General features: G+C 55.1%; 7 protein-coding genes across 7 annotated transcripts; 5 read left to right on the plus strand and 2 right to left on the minus strand.

Moving 5' to 3' along the window:
* Positions 1–559: 559 nt before the first annotated feature.
* M409DRAFT_69576 (carbohydrate esterase family 8 protein) lies at positions 560–1,640 on the plus strand (the record flags this gene model as incomplete). The annotated part of the gene is made up of 3 exons (XM_033818359.1): positions 560–991; positions 1,040–1,071; positions 1,118–1,640. The coding sequence occupies 3 exons, from the start codon at positions 560–562 to the stop codon at positions 1,638–1,640; spliced, it is 987 nt and encodes a 328-aa protein (XP_033662664.1).
* Positions 1,641–3,333: 1,693 nt separating this feature from the next.
* On the plus strand, positions 3,334–5,517 carry M409DRAFT_27832 (uncharacterized protein; the record flags this gene model as incomplete). Its single annotated transcript, XM_033808747.1, has 1 exon — positions 3,334–5,517. The coding sequence occupies one exon, from the start codon at positions 3,334–3,336 to the stop codon at positions 5,515–5,517; it is 2,184 nt and encodes a 727-aa protein (XP_033662665.1).
* Positions 5,518–5,930: 413 nt separating this feature from the next.
* On the minus strand, positions 5,931–7,715 carry M409DRAFT_69578 (uncharacterized protein; the record flags this gene model as incomplete). Its single annotated transcript, XM_033818360.1, has 2 exons — positions 5,931–7,478; positions 7,530–7,715. 2 exons carry the CDS (start codon positions 7,713–7,715, stop codon positions 5,931–5,933), a joined length of 1,734 nt encoding a protein of 577 aa, XP_033662666.1.
* Positions 7,716–8,444: 729 nt separating this feature from the next.
* On the plus strand, positions 8,445–10,630 carry M409DRAFT_27834 (uncharacterized protein; the record flags this gene model as incomplete). Its single annotated transcript, XM_033808748.1, has 3 exons — positions 8,445–8,826; positions 8,899–9,839; positions 9,890–10,630. The coding sequence occupies 3 exons, from the start codon at positions 8,445–8,447 to the stop codon at positions 10,628–10,630; spliced, it is 2,064 nt and encodes a 687-aa protein (XP_033662667.1).
* A 493-nt stretch (positions 10,631–11,123) lies between these two features.
* On the plus strand, positions 11,124–13,591 carry M409DRAFT_69580 (glycosyltransferase family 39 protein; the record flags this gene model as incomplete). Its single annotated transcript, XM_033818361.1, has 3 exons — positions 11,124–11,399; positions 11,460–13,095; positions 13,146–13,591. The coding sequence occupies 3 exons, from the start codon at positions 11,124–11,126 to the stop codon at positions 13,589–13,591; spliced, it is 2,358 nt and encodes a 785-aa protein (XP_033662668.1).
* Positions 13,592–13,819: 228 nt separating this feature from the next.
* Positions 13,820–14,593, minus strand: M409DRAFT_58856 (uncharacterized protein; the record flags this gene model as incomplete). Its single annotated transcript, XM_033814015.1, has 1 exon — positions 13,820–14,593. The coding sequence occupies one exon, from the start codon at positions 14,591–14,593 to the stop codon at positions 13,820–13,822; it is 774 nt and encodes a 257-aa protein (XP_033662669.1).
* Positions 14,594–15,191: 598 nt separating this feature from the next.
* Positions 15,192–16,205, plus strand: M409DRAFT_58857 (uncharacterized protein; the record flags this gene model as incomplete). The annotated part of the gene is made up of 1 exon (XM_033814016.1): positions 15,192–16,205. The coding sequence occupies one exon, from the start codon at positions 15,192–15,194 to the stop codon at positions 16,203–16,205; it is 1,014 nt and encodes a 337-aa protein (XP_033662670.1).
* Between the last annotated feature and the right edge of the window lie 481 nt (positions 16,206–16,686).

Here is a 16,686-nt window from a genome sequence, read left to right on the forward strand (position 1 = left end):
CCATCACAAAGTGGTGCTGGAACTTGCATAACACGGCATTGACACCACCTCATCTCAATACGATACGCGTACAGATGCCCCCAAAAGAACAAGCGAACCATTCCGCAGGTGCTCTGTTCGAATTGAAACGTCCCATCTCCGTCACACGCGGGCTTTGCACCCAACGCGAGCAGCCATCGTGGGCTTGGTTGCCATCAACATCCGGAGAAAGGCAACACTTCCAAAGATCATGCATTTCACTTCACAGTAGTAGAACAACCAGGATCGTACACGCCATGGCCCCGGCGAAGCGACGAAGCGGCCAAATTTCAATGTCATACGAGACACGGACTAATTCAATCTATCTGGGGCAATGGCGGTTAAATACTGGGCAGCGCCCATGTCAATTGGGGGTCATCAGGTGAAACCTGCTTGCTTCTAATAGATGCGCAGATATTTGTATATGCCAGCAGGAGACGAAGTCTGCTATATAGTGAGTTGCATCCCGTATATGCTTTCCCAGTTCTTGGTCTGTTAAGATTCCATTCGTTACATTCGTTCAAGTCTTCTTTTCTGAAAAATGCGTCTTCTTGCATCTCTTGCGCCATTGATTGGCCTTGCTTATTCTGCATCCCGGACTACGGCACCATCAGGGGCTTTGGTGGTGGGCAGTAGCGGCGACTACTCGACGATCCAGGACGCTGTCGACGCTCTTTCATCGTCTTCATCTTCCGAGCAGAGCATCTTCATCGAAGCCGGCACGTACAAGGAGCAAGTCTATGTGAAGAAAATCAGTGGTCCGGTCACCATCTATGGATACACCGAAGACACGACCTCCTACAGCGCCAACAAGGTCACGATTACGTATGGATTGAGCCAGGAGGATGTCGACAACAATGATGCCACGGCTACTCTTCGTGTCTGGACCAGCAACTTCAAGCTTTACAACGTGAATGTTGTCAACTCGTATGGAGAGGGATCGCAGGCGCTGGCTCTGTCCGCGAATGCTGCGGTAAGGGATGTCTTAGGCGTTGGCTGAATCACTTCTGACATTGAACAGAACCAAGGTTACTATGCTTGCCAGTTCAAAGGGTACGTAGAGAACTCGCTCTTGATGAGACATGCTTACGATTTCCAGATACCAAGACACCATCCTAGCCGAAATCGGAGCCCAACTGTACGCTCAATCATACATCGAGGGAGCCACCGATTTCATCTTCGGACAAGAAGGCCAGGCGTGGTTCGAGCAGGTCACGATTGGTGTACTCGAAGCTAGTCTCGGATATATCACCGCGTCTGGTAGAGACTCCTCCAGCAGCGACAGCTACTACGTGATCAACAACTCCAAGGTTGCCGCTGCTCCTGGCAACTCCGTCGAAAGCGGTGCATACTACCTGGGCCGTCCATGGAGAGCGTACGCTCGCGTTGCTTTCCAGGCCACCTCCATGACCGATGTGATCAACTCCGCTGGATGGAAGATCTGGAACACTGACGACCCCAGGACTGATGGTGTTGAGTTCGGCGAGTTCGAGAACAAAGGAGCTGGCAGTGAGGGAACACGCGCAGACTTCGCCACGAAGCTGAGTGCAGCTGTGGCCATTGGAGATGTCCTCGGCAGCGACTACGCAGATGCCAGCTGGGTGGATGTCTCGTACCTGTAGTCACGGGATAGGTAGTCAGTTTGTTGTATCTATGTAGTAGACACACACTCCGACATCACCGGACAGTCCATCATGTGCTTTCAAGCAAAGTCAAGCCTCATGGTGCGCCTCTACACTCACTCCACGGGCATGACTGCGCACTAGAGCTGCACTCCACAGTCCACACGGCGTCGGACCGATACATGCGCGTGGGTCGTTCGCGAACAACACACGGCGGTGAAGACACATGTACAGTAGTTCGACGCACAACGTAGCCTGATCGGTGGTGAAAAGTCCGCAATCGAGATAACAAGGAGGATTCCATCAACCATTTCGTCTTTGATGAAGCTCTTCAGGATCATCTGGCGAAGTGGGACCTCTCTCACAGCGTGCGAGAGGCCACGCCAAGGTCACGTTGGTCGTACACTGCTGACGAGAGGCTCAGTCAGTCAGTCGAGCAATTGACCCTCGAGCTTCCGAGACAGTGGTCCGTCCGTTCGAAGATAATAATGGCATCGTGGCAGTCGGAAGGAGTACCGACGCATAAGTACAACGGCCCAAGGAACACGTTGGGAGTCTCGAGAGTCGTTTGGCGGTGGCTATCAGAGGTCAGACTTTGCGGGCCGTTTTGGCTGGTGCATGAGAAATGTCCACGCTCAACTGTCGGTGTGGCTATATGTACAGGATGATTGTTGATAGCAGCAGCACGACATTGTTCTTGACGAGGCTATCACAGATTGAATGTGTTGCAAGCCGAGGCACGCGCACAGTGACAAGTATACACATCGCGGACCAGCGCAACCCATTCGGAAGTTCTCGTGAAAAGGAAGAGCGAACAGCTTATAGGAGACAATGACGAAGATGGGCGTGGTGCTGTCCCTGGAATTGGCCAGCCGTTCCAGATGTGCAACTTCTTTTTTAGCGGTGGCGCTGCCGCAGACGCCAGCCAAAGCGAAATGGAGGTGAAACAGGTGCAGGCTCTCCGTGTCGTCCCGATCGGTAGCGTTTGAGGAGGACAACAGAGAGCGATGGCGGGGCAGTTGGCAGCAGAAAGGATGGACTCGGTGAAGATTGGTGCAATCAGAACCGTCGGCGCCGTCGATCGAGCACAGGAATGGGCGGACGGGCGAGGGAGGACTGTCCGCCGCGGCCCTGCATGGGGGTGGGAGCGTAGTGGGAGGATGGGCAGCCATTGTGTGATGGCAGACCGTCTCGACTGCGCTGCTGGGTTTCGTTTCTCAACACTCCCTCCCCGTGCACCTTCACTCTGGTTGTGAATCACCTCTTACTCATCTGTTATCGTTGCATGTTGTGAGCAGCCGGACGCTTCCAGCACCCCGTCTCTGCTGCCATTCGCCTCAGGTGAGAATCGTCGTCATCCGCCAACGAGCCAACCCGTAACCACCGCAATTCTACCACCGCAGCCAACTCGACCGCCCGAGCCTTCCACGATCTATCGCCCTTCCCTCCACATCACCAGCGACGCTGCGTAGCACGCAAACCCTCCGAAATCCTCTTCGTCTTCCGTTCGGTCATCGTTGCATCAGTTGCACAACATCCCAGCGTCTCAACGCTCTGAAGGAAACGCCTGCCTCCCTCGAGACCCTCTTTCTGTCCAACTACTGGCCTGGTCGGCCCCCCTAGCCTACGGAACAGGAGCGTATGAGCGGAGAGGCGGTATTCCACGTCAGGGCCATTTGCCCGTACATTAGCAATGCCTCCATCCTCACCGCAGAATGCGCCCGCCGATGCCGCAACTAAACCGGATCAACCCAAGCCCAGGCGCTTTGCACCTGAGCCCATAGAAACAACCACCAAATCCTCGAAATCGGCTCGTAGACATTCGCCGGAGAAGCAGGATGCTCCCAAGGCCAGGCGTTTTGCTCCGGAACCGATCGAGACGACCACGAAATCTTCCCGCAAGAATCCCGAAAGCACGCAGGATAACAAATCCAAACCCCGTCGTTTCGCCCCGGAGCCGATTGAGACTACCCACAAGAGCAGCAAGGGCAGGTCAGACGAGAAGAGTTCGTCCTCGCACATACGTTTCAAGCCGCAGCTGGTAGAAACGCAATATGGAGGCAACAGGAAGCCTAGCAGGCAAACTAGTATGGAGTCCGATGCGTCGACTGTTGCGTCTGAAGATGCCACGCCCAGGAAATTCACACCCGTAGTGCTGTCGACAGCCAAAAGATCCCGTAGGGTGGGAGATTCCAACGCGGTCAACTACCAGGATTACAAGACGGAAGAAGGGCACACGATTCATGCTCGTGAGCATCAGAAACACGCAGGCTGGAAGACGCCGGATTTTAGGGAATCTAAAACTGAGGCGAATGACCACGCCCACAATGTCTCAGATGCTGGTCACGAGTTGATACCGCCAGACATGAAGCGGCCGGTTTCTCCTTTGGATGGAAGTGCTCCTCCGAGGCCGGCAGCGTTGAATGCCACTCGCAGCCATTCTTTCCGCTTGCCAGACCTTGATACGATTGAGAGCTCTGAAAGCGAGCGTGAATCTGGTCCCTCGTCAATGTCCTGTAGTCCAGGCCAGGGATCACCAATCACCGCTTCAGATTCGTCCTTCAACGAGTTCTACAAACACGCCACTCGCATTCGGGAAAGTGTCGACGAGAACTTCAGTAACTACTTCTTGCAGCTGGAGGCGAGGAAGGCCGAGCAGAGACTTCAAGAACAAGCTCTTGCGGCCTTCCCCAACTCTGACTTCCACGAGCCTGTCCAGCATTACGTTAACGACGATCAGGACAGTCTGGACGATGAGATTGAAGATCGCCCAGTGACCTGGGAAGGCTTCGACGAAGAAGAGTATCTCGTGAAAATCAGGCGTGAAAGCACCAAAGAGCCATGGGAACAACTGGAGATGCAGCGGCACGCCGAGAAGATGGAACAGGAACGCAACGCGAATAAAGTGACTGCCAAAAAGGAGTCACATTCGCCGTGGTGGAACCCGGATGCCGCTCCCAGCATCCATCAGCCGGACAATGAGATGCGGTCGATGCGTGATCGTGCCCGTCCACCAATGCTCGGACGTGACCTGGTGTTCCCAAGGTGTCCGTCACCTGAGCCGGCTCGCTTTGATGTCACGCAGGGGTCGGATAAGCTTCGACAGCAGATGTGTTATTTGAATGAGCAGTCTCAGTCTGCGCAGGTCAACGAAGACGAAGGTGGACTCTGGAATGCTGCGCCTAAGAACGCAGTACAGAGCACAGCATCTTCCATCTCAAGCCCCTCCAAAGGCGCTGCTGGGAAGGGTCTTTGGGGTGGATGCTGTATCGGCGGCGAAGAACAGCAATCCACCAACAACGGCCTCATGCCGCCCTCCGGCCCTACAGGCCTGATGACCCCCGCGCCTCGAACCGACAGCAGCAACCCCTTCGAACAGTCCTTCGCCGCAGGCGGCGCCGTCGTCCACACCTCCCTCGCCGCCATCACCACCCCACCCTCACCCCCGGCAAGCCTCAAAGGCGCCGACATCGCGCACCTCGACGCCGTCCTCGTCTCCGAACGCGACTTCGACGAGATGTTCTCCCGCGAATACCCCGACGCCTTCGTCACCCAAGTCTTCAACTACCTCTCCCTGGGCTACCCGTCCCTCGCGCGCCCCTTCGACGACGAGCTCTCCAAAATCTCCCGCATCCCCGTCCCGGAACTCCGCCAGGACGATGTCAAGGCGAAGCAGAGCCCGAGGGGATATATCCGGCTCGGACAGGATTTCGAGGGCGGCGGCGGCGAGGGGATTTCCGAGGATAGTTGTGTGCGGTGGCAGGCGTTGAAGCTTTATATCAGGGAGTGGGCGCGGCAGGAGAAGAACATGGTTAGGGTAGATGCGCCGGGGGGGAATTGGGCGACGACGAATCGGAGGGGGAGTTGGGCGATTTAAAGGAATGCACTGTCGGGATTTGTGAAGAGGTGGGGAGGTGGAAGTCTTCCATAAGGGAGGGAAGGGGGGACGAGATGGCCTGGAAGCGGCATGCATCGTTTATTCGGGTCTCATTTGTAATATCGTTTTTATTGTGTTTTGGCGAGGCGCTCTTTCTCTTTTTGGATGGACTTCGGGATATGAGGGATCACCACAACACAACATTCATGAGCAGAGCAGGACACAGACTGGATGGATTTTAAGTACAGGTCTCGAGAGACACAAGAAGACCAGCACGGCACGCATCCGAGCATTTGTTTTGGTTTCGCTATGCATCTCTATTCAAATCACTGCAGCGAGTTCAGAAACAGAGTTCTTTACTACACACAAGTCGAACATCGTTTTACTTCAACCCTGTCTTTCACACCACGTCTCTAGGCAGTCTTCTTACCGGACTTCTTAAACGAAGAACTCCTCTTCGTCACCTTCGTCTTGTTCTTGGTATGTCGCCCCCCAAGCTTCAGGCCACTCTTTCCCTGCTTCTCAGTCGCTCGATGTCCTTCGAAAATGAAGCTCTCGGGTCCCTTGATCTCCCCTCCCACCGCTGGTTTGGAATCTCTGCTCGCGGCGGGCTTCTTCTCTGGCTTGCGGGCTTTCGCGGCGGCCGCTCGTCCTAGGAGTTTGCTTGTTCTGCCCAGGTTGGAGGCTTCTTGGCCTGTCAGCTTGCGTTGGTAGCCGTTGGGGTTTTGCTTGGAAGTCGAAGGACGGTCGGAGCCGGGTTTGACGTTGCGTTTTTGGGCTTTTGCTCGAGAGACGCGGAGTTTGCGAGGGAGCATGGGCGGGAATTTCTTCTCGTTGTAGAGCAGGGCGGCTTCCAAGGCATTCTCGTCCTCGAACTGTACGTATGCGATGCCCTTGCCGACTCGCGTGGTGCTGTCTCTGATGACGCGGACGCTCTCGACAGCACCGCACTTCATGAAGGTCCGCCAGAGACCTTCTTCGATATCGGAGGGCTCTTTACCGCGTTTCCGCTTCTCGCGACCGTCTTCCTCGTTGGCGTCTTGGATGTTGCTTTCATCGTCGACGAAGCCTAGGTTGCCTACGAAGATGCAGCGGTGGTGGTCGACTTTGGATGGATGGGCTACTTCGTCTACGCGGAGATGGCGGTCGAGGATGATGGTGCCGTTCAGGCGCTTTGCGGCCTCTCGTGCGAGTAGAGGAGACGAGTAGACGGCGTAGGCGTTTGACGATTTGGTGGTGGCGTCCATGATCTCCTTCTTGGCGTATGAAGCTTTCTTTGGGATGGCAGATGCGTAGGGCGTGGAGCGGAATCGGATCGATTCCAGCTTGTGTTTGATACCGTCCTTTGAAGCCGGTAGATCGTCAAAGAAGGACTTGAGATGGTTCTCAAACACCTTTCGAGATGACTTGGAGCTGATGGCGGCGGTGGATACGTTTCCGAGGAACACAGTGCGATTTGCCTTGGCCAGATCATCGTCGGCTTGCTGCTCTGTCTCGTGCTTTGGAGGTGGCAAGGTTGCTTCGTCGTCGTCGTCGTCTTCAACTTCGTCTTCGTCTTCGTCCATCTTGCCTGATTCACCCTCATTCTCATCTTCGTCATCGTCCTTCAAATCAGCTGCTTTCTGGCGCTTTGCAGCTCGTTCAGCAGCCATGCGCTCGGCATCTCGCTCCTCCTCACGGGCCAATTTGCTCATGTAGGCGTCCTCCAGTTGTACATCGGCATCCTTCTTCTTGCGCTTGCGTTTCGGCTGAACACTATCCTCTTCATCTTCAATCGCGACTTCCTTTGCTTGCTCTTCTTCCGCATTGCTTTCGGACTCATCTAACGCACTCCAAACCTCATCCTCGTCTAACTCAGACAGTTCGGCATCGTTATCCTCATCCTCTGCCTCATCGCTGGACTCGCGCTTTGTGGTGCGAGGCTTTGGAGCTGACGCTGGTTTCGCCTTGACCGGAGGTTGCTATAACAAGTCAGTCTCAAATCAGTGACTTTCTACCGAATGCGAACGTACCTTCACTGCGAAAAGAGAGGATAGCGACGGATTGACTGTCTTGTCGTCGGTGACCAGGACACTGAACGCAGACTCGGCAGCACGTTGCTTCTGATCCTCTGGTATTTTGGCATGCTTGTCTCCCTTTTTCGACTTCTTGACCTTGCCGTCACCACTCTTCGACTCTTTGCCGCTCCTTTTCGACATGTTGCTGGCGTATATAATTTAGAAAGATCGAAGTCGGCTTTTCCAGACTTTGGCTCTGCATTTTTCGAGCTTGGACCCCTTTGAGCGTCACAGGTGCTTCTCGGCCAAGCAGCCGTCGTTGCGTTGCGCTGCCCTCCTCTTCTTCCACCACCCGCTCCAACTCTCTGCCGCCCTTCCACTACCACCACACCGCCGCCCTGCTCCCCCGGTGCGCCTCCGACACTTTCGACCTCACGCCATCTCTATCTCGCATTCAAATCACCCACAATCCTCGATCCCCGCTCTCCACTACCTCGACGCACCCGCTCGTACACCGCACGACGATCTGGCGACCCTCACGCTCACCACCGCGCCCCTCTTCTTGCACCGCGAAAAGACTACAGCCGCCGAATTGAACTCCGCCAGCACTGTCCGAATCCACCATCGGCACCGTAGGCGACGTCGCTTGCGGTAGTAATGGCCGCGGCAGCGCGTCGCAGCAGCACCACGGCCACTGACCATTCAGCCAGTGCGTCACCACCACCCCGCCGTGCCGCGCCGTCGAGTCCTCGTGACGGTGGCATACAGGTCGCAAACTTGAGAACTTCGTTCGCTGACATGGCGTCTACAGAACTGCATGCGATCCCAGCGACGCCGCGCTCGCCCATTCGCAGTCGCGAGGTCACTCCCAGACCATCCATATCCCCTCTTAGTGCCAGAGCCTCACCTGCGAGGTTAAAAGATACGACGATGCCTGACAACGACGCGGACGAAGACACTGGCGCTCAGTCGCCTGCTGCTGCCGACGCCGAGGTCGGCGACGACAATGACGACCGATCCAGCAGCCTCAGCGATCCAATCGACGAGGAAGACGAAGAAGAGCATGCGAATGGAATCAAAGAGACGATAGCTCAGACCTCTGTACATCAGTCGCTAGAGGTGGATTCCGAGGCCGAGACTGAACGACTCGACCACACACCAGACAAAACCCGCAAGCAGGGGGACAATGCCGGAAAGACACCCAGCAAGCTCAGTCAAGCTGCGACAGCCGATGACGACCTTTCAGACCCGCCGTCGCCTATCCCAGTCGGTCCAGGTGCAGCCTCTAGCACGAGCACCGTAGAAACTGCTGGTATGTGCGGGCAAGCAGATTGCGACCACCCTCGCGCTCGTGCATACAATGATACTGACTCTCCGACTCCAGGGCAAAAGCGCAAAAGATCAGACACCGTGGACAGCTCTTTGACGAGCGCGGACTCGAACATGGGAGAGTCACCTCGCAAAAGAAGCCACAGCTCTGGCGCGGACGACGCGAACACCGATAAGGAAGTCGCAAACGCAGAAACGATTGAGGAGACTGAGGAACCTACAGTCAGCAATGACGCGGATGACACCCTCGAAGTGCAAGATTCTTCAGTCGCGATCGCTCCAAAAGTCGGTCGGGGCCGAAAACCGGGAAAGCAGAAAGGAAAGTACAAAAAGGGCATTGCGAAAGAGACAGCACCGGAGACAGAAGTTGCAGAAGTAACAGCACCGGCAGAAGAAGAGCAGAGCGAAGAAGCTGCAGCAAAGTCGGCGGAAGATCTCAAGCATAAGCAAGCTGCGTCTACAGTTTTCGAAGACGTGGTGAAGCAGTTTGCGTCATTTCGAGAGAAGATATTCAGCGAACGACTCGCGGCCGTGGATGCTGAATTGGAAATGCTCAATCAATCGGACTGCAAGCATCCCGAGTTCCTACGGCAGAACGCATGCGTTGAGGCTCGGCACCAGAAACAGGTCAATGAGGCAAAGGCGTTCTACAAGTACAAGATGGAAAGTCTTCGACGATCGACACTGGGAGAGCGGAGTCAGCTGCACAGCCAATACTTCCAGCACGCACGCGAACTCCGGGAAGATGTTATGTATAAGCTTGGAGAGGACTGGTACAATATTCAGAAAGAGCGTCGTGAAAGTGGGATGGATGACAACGAGAGATACATCTACAAGCTGCCTACAAAGAAGAGCGCACAGCTCAAGCAGCAGGCCAAGTACAACCAAGAGGTATCGGTTCTCAGCGGCATCGCGAAGTACGTGGGATTTCCTGCCGCGCCTGACATCTCGGGTGCGGAAGGCGATTCGTTGGAAGACGATATGAAGGCTATGAAGGTATGCAAAGGCTTTGTGTAAATGTGAGTACCATCACTGACGGACAACAGCTTTCCAAGAAAGCAACTACAGCCAGTTCGCAGCCAGCGCCAGTACACTTCCCCAATCGGACAGGGCTGGTGCAGCCGCAGAGCGAACGAATCGCGCATGAACAGTTCCTGGAGCAAACGCCATGGGCTAGGCCTCAGGCTCCGATCCACAACCACGCCATGACCTCAATATCTCATACCCCTGACTGGGCAGCAGAGCCTGGGCTTCAGATCTCGAAACACCTTGTACGAAATCTTAGTGGCAGCGTGCAACGAAATGGGAGCCCCTTCGCGACACCAATGCCTCAGAGAAAAACTGCAGTCGAGCATTCAAGCTCAGGGACAGTACCAGCGAACAGCGATCCAGTGGAACCTCCGTCAAGCGTGATTGCTGCGCCGCCTACTTCAGACAGGAATCGCGGCCAGTTTGGCAGAGAACAAGCATCTCCGCTTGCCGTGGCCAAGCATAGACAGAATGGAGGCGAGCGGGAACTTACCGGATTTCGCAACATCTCCAACATCTCAGGCGCGAGCACTATCGACGCAACGCCTGATTCCGCTGAGAAGGAGAGGAGTGCGCGAGAGTCTCTTCCTGGAATACACAAAGAATCTTCAGCGCCGCAGCACATCTTTGGCACAAGTCAGCTTCAGCATCCTGACTCCAAGAAGCAACAAGAAGCGTATGCCAACGTCGGCTTCAGACCACAAGAAGGCGCATTCGGCACTCCGACACCATTACCGGCCACGAGTGGTGCACCATAGGGTGGTGCAGCCAACCAGAGACAGTTCTATTTTGACCACGTACAGCAGCAGTAACGACTTGGCATCGACGACACGAAGGGGAGGCAGATTCGGGTTGGATCATGTGCATATTGAGCGGGAGGCGCATGTGCCGATGATTCTTTGGGCGTGAGATACCCCGTGTGTGTTTTGCTAGACGTAGTATTCTCACGAGATCCAAATACTACTATCAATGAACGTGTGATGAATGGTGAATATCCTTTTGGTGGTGAGAAGCAAGCTTTCTTCGTATCCACGTGAAAAAGATCGGCCAGCTAGCCCGAACGCGCGCCAGGGGTTCAGGTCAGGTCAGCTCGCGGGACCCTCTCTTCTCGAGGAACGGATAGTTGGCATGAAATAATTCTGGTCGCGCGCCACCACACTCCTTTCTTCATCTTCCCTTCTCCTCCTGCACGCCTTAATTCGACACCTCATTCCAGCGGTTTGGCGGCCGCTAAGAAACCACACGTCCGCCATGTCCTCGCCGCAGAGCGCAGTGCGCCAGAGAGGGCCCAAGGACAGCTCCAACAAGAAGCGTCCGGCGACACCCAACAACGATGTCACGGCTGCGATGAACGGCAAGATTGACGAGACTTTCAACGCGGTCAAGGATGCGACCAAAGAGACGGTGCAGAAGGACTGGGACCACAAGATTGCCTTCACCCTCCTCACCATCCTGGGCTTCTTGACGAGGTTCTGGGGCATCAGCCATCCCAACCAGGTCGTTTTTGACGAGGTGCATTTCGGCAAGGTATGGTATTCGATGTGAAATGGGGGATTTGAATATGATACTGATCGTGGACTTGCACAGTTCGCTTCATACTACCTCCAACGAACATACTTCTTCGACGTCCACCCTCCCTTTGGCAAGCTCCTCTTCGCATTCGCCGGATGGCTTGTTGGCTACGATGGATCTTTCCTCTTTGAAAACATTGGCGACTCATACATTGACAACCATGTGCCCTACGTGGCATATCGATCGATGCCTGCGCTCATGGGAGCTCTCACGGTGTCGGTGGTATATCTGATTATGTGGGAGTCGGGATACAGTGTGCCGGCGTGCATTCTCGCGACTGCCCTGGTACTTTTTGACAACGCGCATGTTGGCCAGACTCGCTTGATTCTCCTCGATGCGACTCTGGTCCTGTTCATGGCGCTCAGCATTCTGTGCTACGTCCGCTTCTACAAGCTACGACACGTCCCATTCTCGAGGAAATGGTGGAAGTGGCTGCTTCTCACTGGTATTTCCATGAGCTGCGTTATCAGCACCAAATACGTGGGAGCCTTCACTTTCTTCTCAGTGGGTGTCCCAGTCTTGATCGATCTGTGGGAGCTTCTGGATATCAACCGCAAACAAGGATCGCTCAGTCTCCAGGAATGGGCTCAGCATTTTGGAGCGCGCATGGTTGGCCTCATCATTGTCCCATTCCTCATGTACCTCTTCTGGTTCCAGGTACACTTTGCGATCCTCTCGCGTTCAGGACCGGGTGATGATTTCATGACGCCGGCTTTCCAGGAGACACTCTCCGACAATTTGATGGCGCAGAATGCGGTGCCCATTGACTATTTCGACAACCTTTCCATGCGGCACAAGGACACAAAGGTGTACCTGCACTCTCATGTCGACAAGTATCCCCTGCGCTACGAGGATGGTCGTATCTCTTCTCAGGGCCAACAGGTTACCGGATACCCTCACAACGACACCAACAACCTTTGGCAGATTATTCCTTCCACTCAAATGGAGGGTCGGGGTCACCGCGTAAAGAATGGCGACATTGTTCGCTTCAGGCATTTGGTCACGGACACCTGGCTCCTCACCCACGATGTGGCTTCTCCTTACCACCCGACCAACCAGGAGTTCACCACTGTGCCTCTCGACCAGGCGAATGGTGATCGCTTCAACGACACACTCTTCCAGATCAAGGTCGACAACGGCAAAGACGGGCAGGAGTTCAAGACCCTTTCCTCTCACTTCAAGCTCATTCACGTCCCTACCAAGGTGGCAATGTGGACTCACACGACACCACTCCCAGAATGGGCATACAAGCAGGCTGAGATCAACGGTAATAAGAATGCCCTGCAGACTTCCAACTCGTGGTATGTCGAGGAAGTGCAAGGCATCGAAGCAGACTCTCCGCGCTTGGTGAAGGAGATCCGAAAGCCGAAGTCGATGCCCTTCATGAAGAAGTACCTCGAGCTTCAGCGGGCCATGTTCTACCACAACAACGCACTTACATCCTCGCATCCATATGCATCGTTCCCCATTCAGTGGCCCTTCCTCCTCCGTGGCGTGAGCTTCTGGACGGAGGCCACGACCAAACGACAGATCTACTTCATGGGCAACCCACTTGGCTGGTGGTTTGCGTCAGCATTGCTAGCCGTTTTCGCCGGCATCCTTTTCGCAGACCAGATGTCTGTGCGTCGTGGAGTCGATGCGCTTGATCGGAGTAAATCAATCATGACATATACATCAGATCTCAATCTAACATCTTCACAGGAACGCGCTCTCGTCTGTACAACAGCACCGGTTTCTTCTTCCTCGTCTGGGCCGCCCACTACTTCCCCTTCTTCATCATGGGCCGTCAGCTGTTCTTGCACCACTACCTGCCAGCTCACTTGGCCAGTGCCCTAGTCGCCGGCGCGGTTGTGGAGTTCATCTTCAACATCGAACCACAAGAAGTCGCCAACCTCCCCGCCGGTCAAGCGATCGTGGATGGCAAGAAGGGAAGCAAGGCACAGCAGCAACAGCGCAGCAAGCCAATTCGGGAACGGATCGCTGGACAAACACTCCTGGCTACATGGGCTGCATCCGGCATCATCGTTGCCGTTCTTGTCTGGGGCTTCTGGTTCTTCTCGCCACTGACCTACGGCAAGCCTGGATTGGAGGTTAACCAGGTGCTGGCGAGAAAGTGGCTCAACTATGACTTCCACTTTGCGAAGTAGACGGTGCAAAAAGAAACAGCGCTATGGGGCTAGTGCGTCAGGCTCGGCGGCATGTACGAGTGAACAGGAGAAAAAGGATTGGGTGAGCATCTCGTCGGGTTCGTAAAGCGGGCGTCCAGGCGTAGATAAAGCGATGGATGGATGTAGGATCATAAAGCATTTTCTTATATTGAAAACAAAACCAGAATATTCTGAAACCATTGACACCCTGTTATGAATACTCCCCCATTACAACGAACAAAGTAACCTCCCCCACCCCTCCATCTTCTCCTTCGTCCCCTTGACCCCCAGCAATTTCAACCCATACCAAGCCGACACAGCAATACTATCCAACACCACCACCCCCAACTCCCTCTCCAACTCCCCCACCAACAGCGTCGCCGGGAAATTCGTACAAGCGACCAGCACAGCCTTCGTCTCGGGAGTCACAGCCCTCCTCACAAGATCCTTAATCGCCGCAGCCGAACACTTCCCAATCGCATCGTTCGTCGGCGGCGTCTCTTCCAGCCGCAAAGCTTTATGCACGCGATAGCCCTCGCGGGTGAAGAAATCGCTCACGCGTTGGGTTACGTCTGGGGTGTACGGGACTGCGATGGAGATGTCTCTGATGGAGAAGTATTCCAGCGCGGCGATGGTCGCGAGGGTGTTTGTCGAGCAAGAAATTCCATTGCACGCGTCCGTCAGGGTCTTCGCCAGAGCCTTATCAGCAGCTACATCCCCGCCGACGAACATTCCCGAGGTGCCGTTCCAGATTATGGCGTCTGGGGCAGCGTCGGCGAGGAGTTGGGCCGCGGCTGTGAAGGCTGCGGGGGTGAATTGGGCGGTGGAGGAGGAGTCGGTGCCCAGGGTCAGGACGCGGGTGCGGGTGAAGAGGGGGATTATGTTGGCTTGGAGGGAGTGGAGGAGGGAGATTGTGAGGGTTTCTACGGCGGTGTTTGTAGAGGGCACGATGAAGGCGAGTTTTTTGGCCGTGGAGAGGGAGGCTATGGTGGGAGGGGCCATGTCTGACTGCGTCGACCTGGTAGAGAATGGTATGATGAGTCTGGAACTGGAAAGAGGGAATAGGAGAGAGAGGAGGGAGATGCAGAGGTGTAGGAGAGTTATTTCTACTTGGTTGTGAGAAAGAGAGATAGGCTTGGTCTTGCAGTGCCCGCCGGTGAGGACCTTCGCCGCCCGTCGCCCACAAAGATGTCGATGGGCCTCACACTCTGCGAGATGGGATTGAGGTATCAAGGCCGGGATATTGTCTGTACGGGCGCTTAGATTGGTGTCGATGTCCGTGGTCAGGACCAGGTGAGGTGCGAGTAGGCTTCGGAGTTTGGAAGTCGGCGTCATTCGTGAGCGGCAAACATTGCTCATCCCGTCGCTCTTGCCTCTGCTGCTGCTGCTGCTCTCCCCGCGTGCCTGCAGGAAACGAAACGAGAAAAAGTCGTCGTTCGTGCTCCGAGACTGCAAAACACTTCTCTCACCAACAAACACTCGCCGACCTCCATATTGACAGCTTCTGAAAAAGACAAAGTGGGAGAAGAGAGCGACAACACTTTTGCCTGTGGCGATCTTCCTCTCAGGCGGCACATCTACGCACTGACCTCTCTCGCACATGTCGACCGTCGACGCCCAACCTGCGCCCTCCCACCACCACCATCACGATCCCCACCACCCGACCGCACCGCAACTAGACACTACCAACACGCAGAAGTCGGCAGGCTCCTCCTCACCCGTTGCGCCGGCGTACAGCCCCATAACGCCCAAGGTGCAGCCCGTACTCCCCGCGACCGTCCATGCTCCGTTTGTGCCGGCCGAGAATGGAGGCAACTTCACCTTCTCGCCCAGCGAGCCTGCTGCGACCCTACCCCCGCTTCCTCCACAGCCTCCACAAGAGCAGCAGCAGCAGCCGAGCTCTTCGATAGCACCGACAGAATACATACCGCAACCGCCGAACCTGCCTTTCTCGAGCGAAGATGCGACGGACGCTATTGCTCTACGGGCGGCTATATCTACGCTGCAGTTCCAGAAGATGAAGGCGAAGGATGATCTGAAGACGCTTGAGAGTATCAAGCAACTGGCGCTGGACGATCCGAAGCACTTCAAGACGGAACTCGCGGCGGGCAGGTTGAATGAGTCGAGACCTAAGTTGGGTGACATACAGGCGATTCTGGATGAAGAGGACGATGATGACGAAGACGGGGAGGAGGAAGTGAAGCTGGGCGCGACGCGAGAAGACGAAGGCACCAAACCACCACGCACAGACGAGGACACGAAAATGGATGTCACCATGAAGGACTCAAACACGGGCAAATCGTTCCCCCGAATACCTGGGCCTCAAAGCGTGGTGAGGATGCCTCCTGTGAACTGGGACAAGTACGGAGTCGTTGGCGAGCCACTCGAGAGTATGCACGCACAGCAACGCCGGTGGCCGGGAAGCACCTCAAGTATAGGTCACGATAAAGGGCGGGAACATACCATCGCCGCGCCTTTCAGCCCCTTCCTTGACAATCTGGATCCTAACCAGAGGATAGACGGCGACGGTATAAGAAAGGACTCTGGAGCAGCCTCATCGACGCCGCCCGGCACTATCAGCGAGCACCCCATGGAGACGCGAAGTAGAGGATGATGAAAGATGAAATGGGACTTATGGGCTACGATGACGAGAAACAAGCATGACGATAACACAAAAGCGCGGGGTCTAGAATGACGGAAGGTTAGACTTCTGCCTTACCCTTGAACAATGTCAGGAGATTGAGTATCGAACACAACACAGCTTACCCTTGCCATGTCTACCAACCATTCACTCCCGGCTCGGCTACCCAGTTCGACCGTTGATTTTGGCGTCACGCGCGTCTCTGAAAGTATGATTAGAGGTTCACGTGCCCGGAGTCGTGATCGAATTGATCAGGCTTGGAGTATCAGTCAACATCAGCAGCACAGAGAGCTAACTTCACCTCTTGGTAGAGCGCGTTCAAACGCGTATAGCCCCAAGACGACAAAGCGGACCAAACCTCACCTCATCACAGAGCGCTTCCAAGCGCATCTTAGCCTGATCTAGGACTTTGGACGCAGAGTTGTTAGGTAACCTCACTTCTTGGCGAAGCGCC

Source organism: Zasmidium cellare (assembly GCF_010093935.1).
Source record: "Zasmidium cellare ATCC 36951 unplaced genomic scaffold M409scaffold_39, whole genome shotgun sequence".
Lineage (NCBI taxonomy): Eukaryota > Fungi > Ascomycota > Dothideomycetes > Mycosphaerellales > Mycosphaerellaceae > Zasmidium > Zasmidium cellare.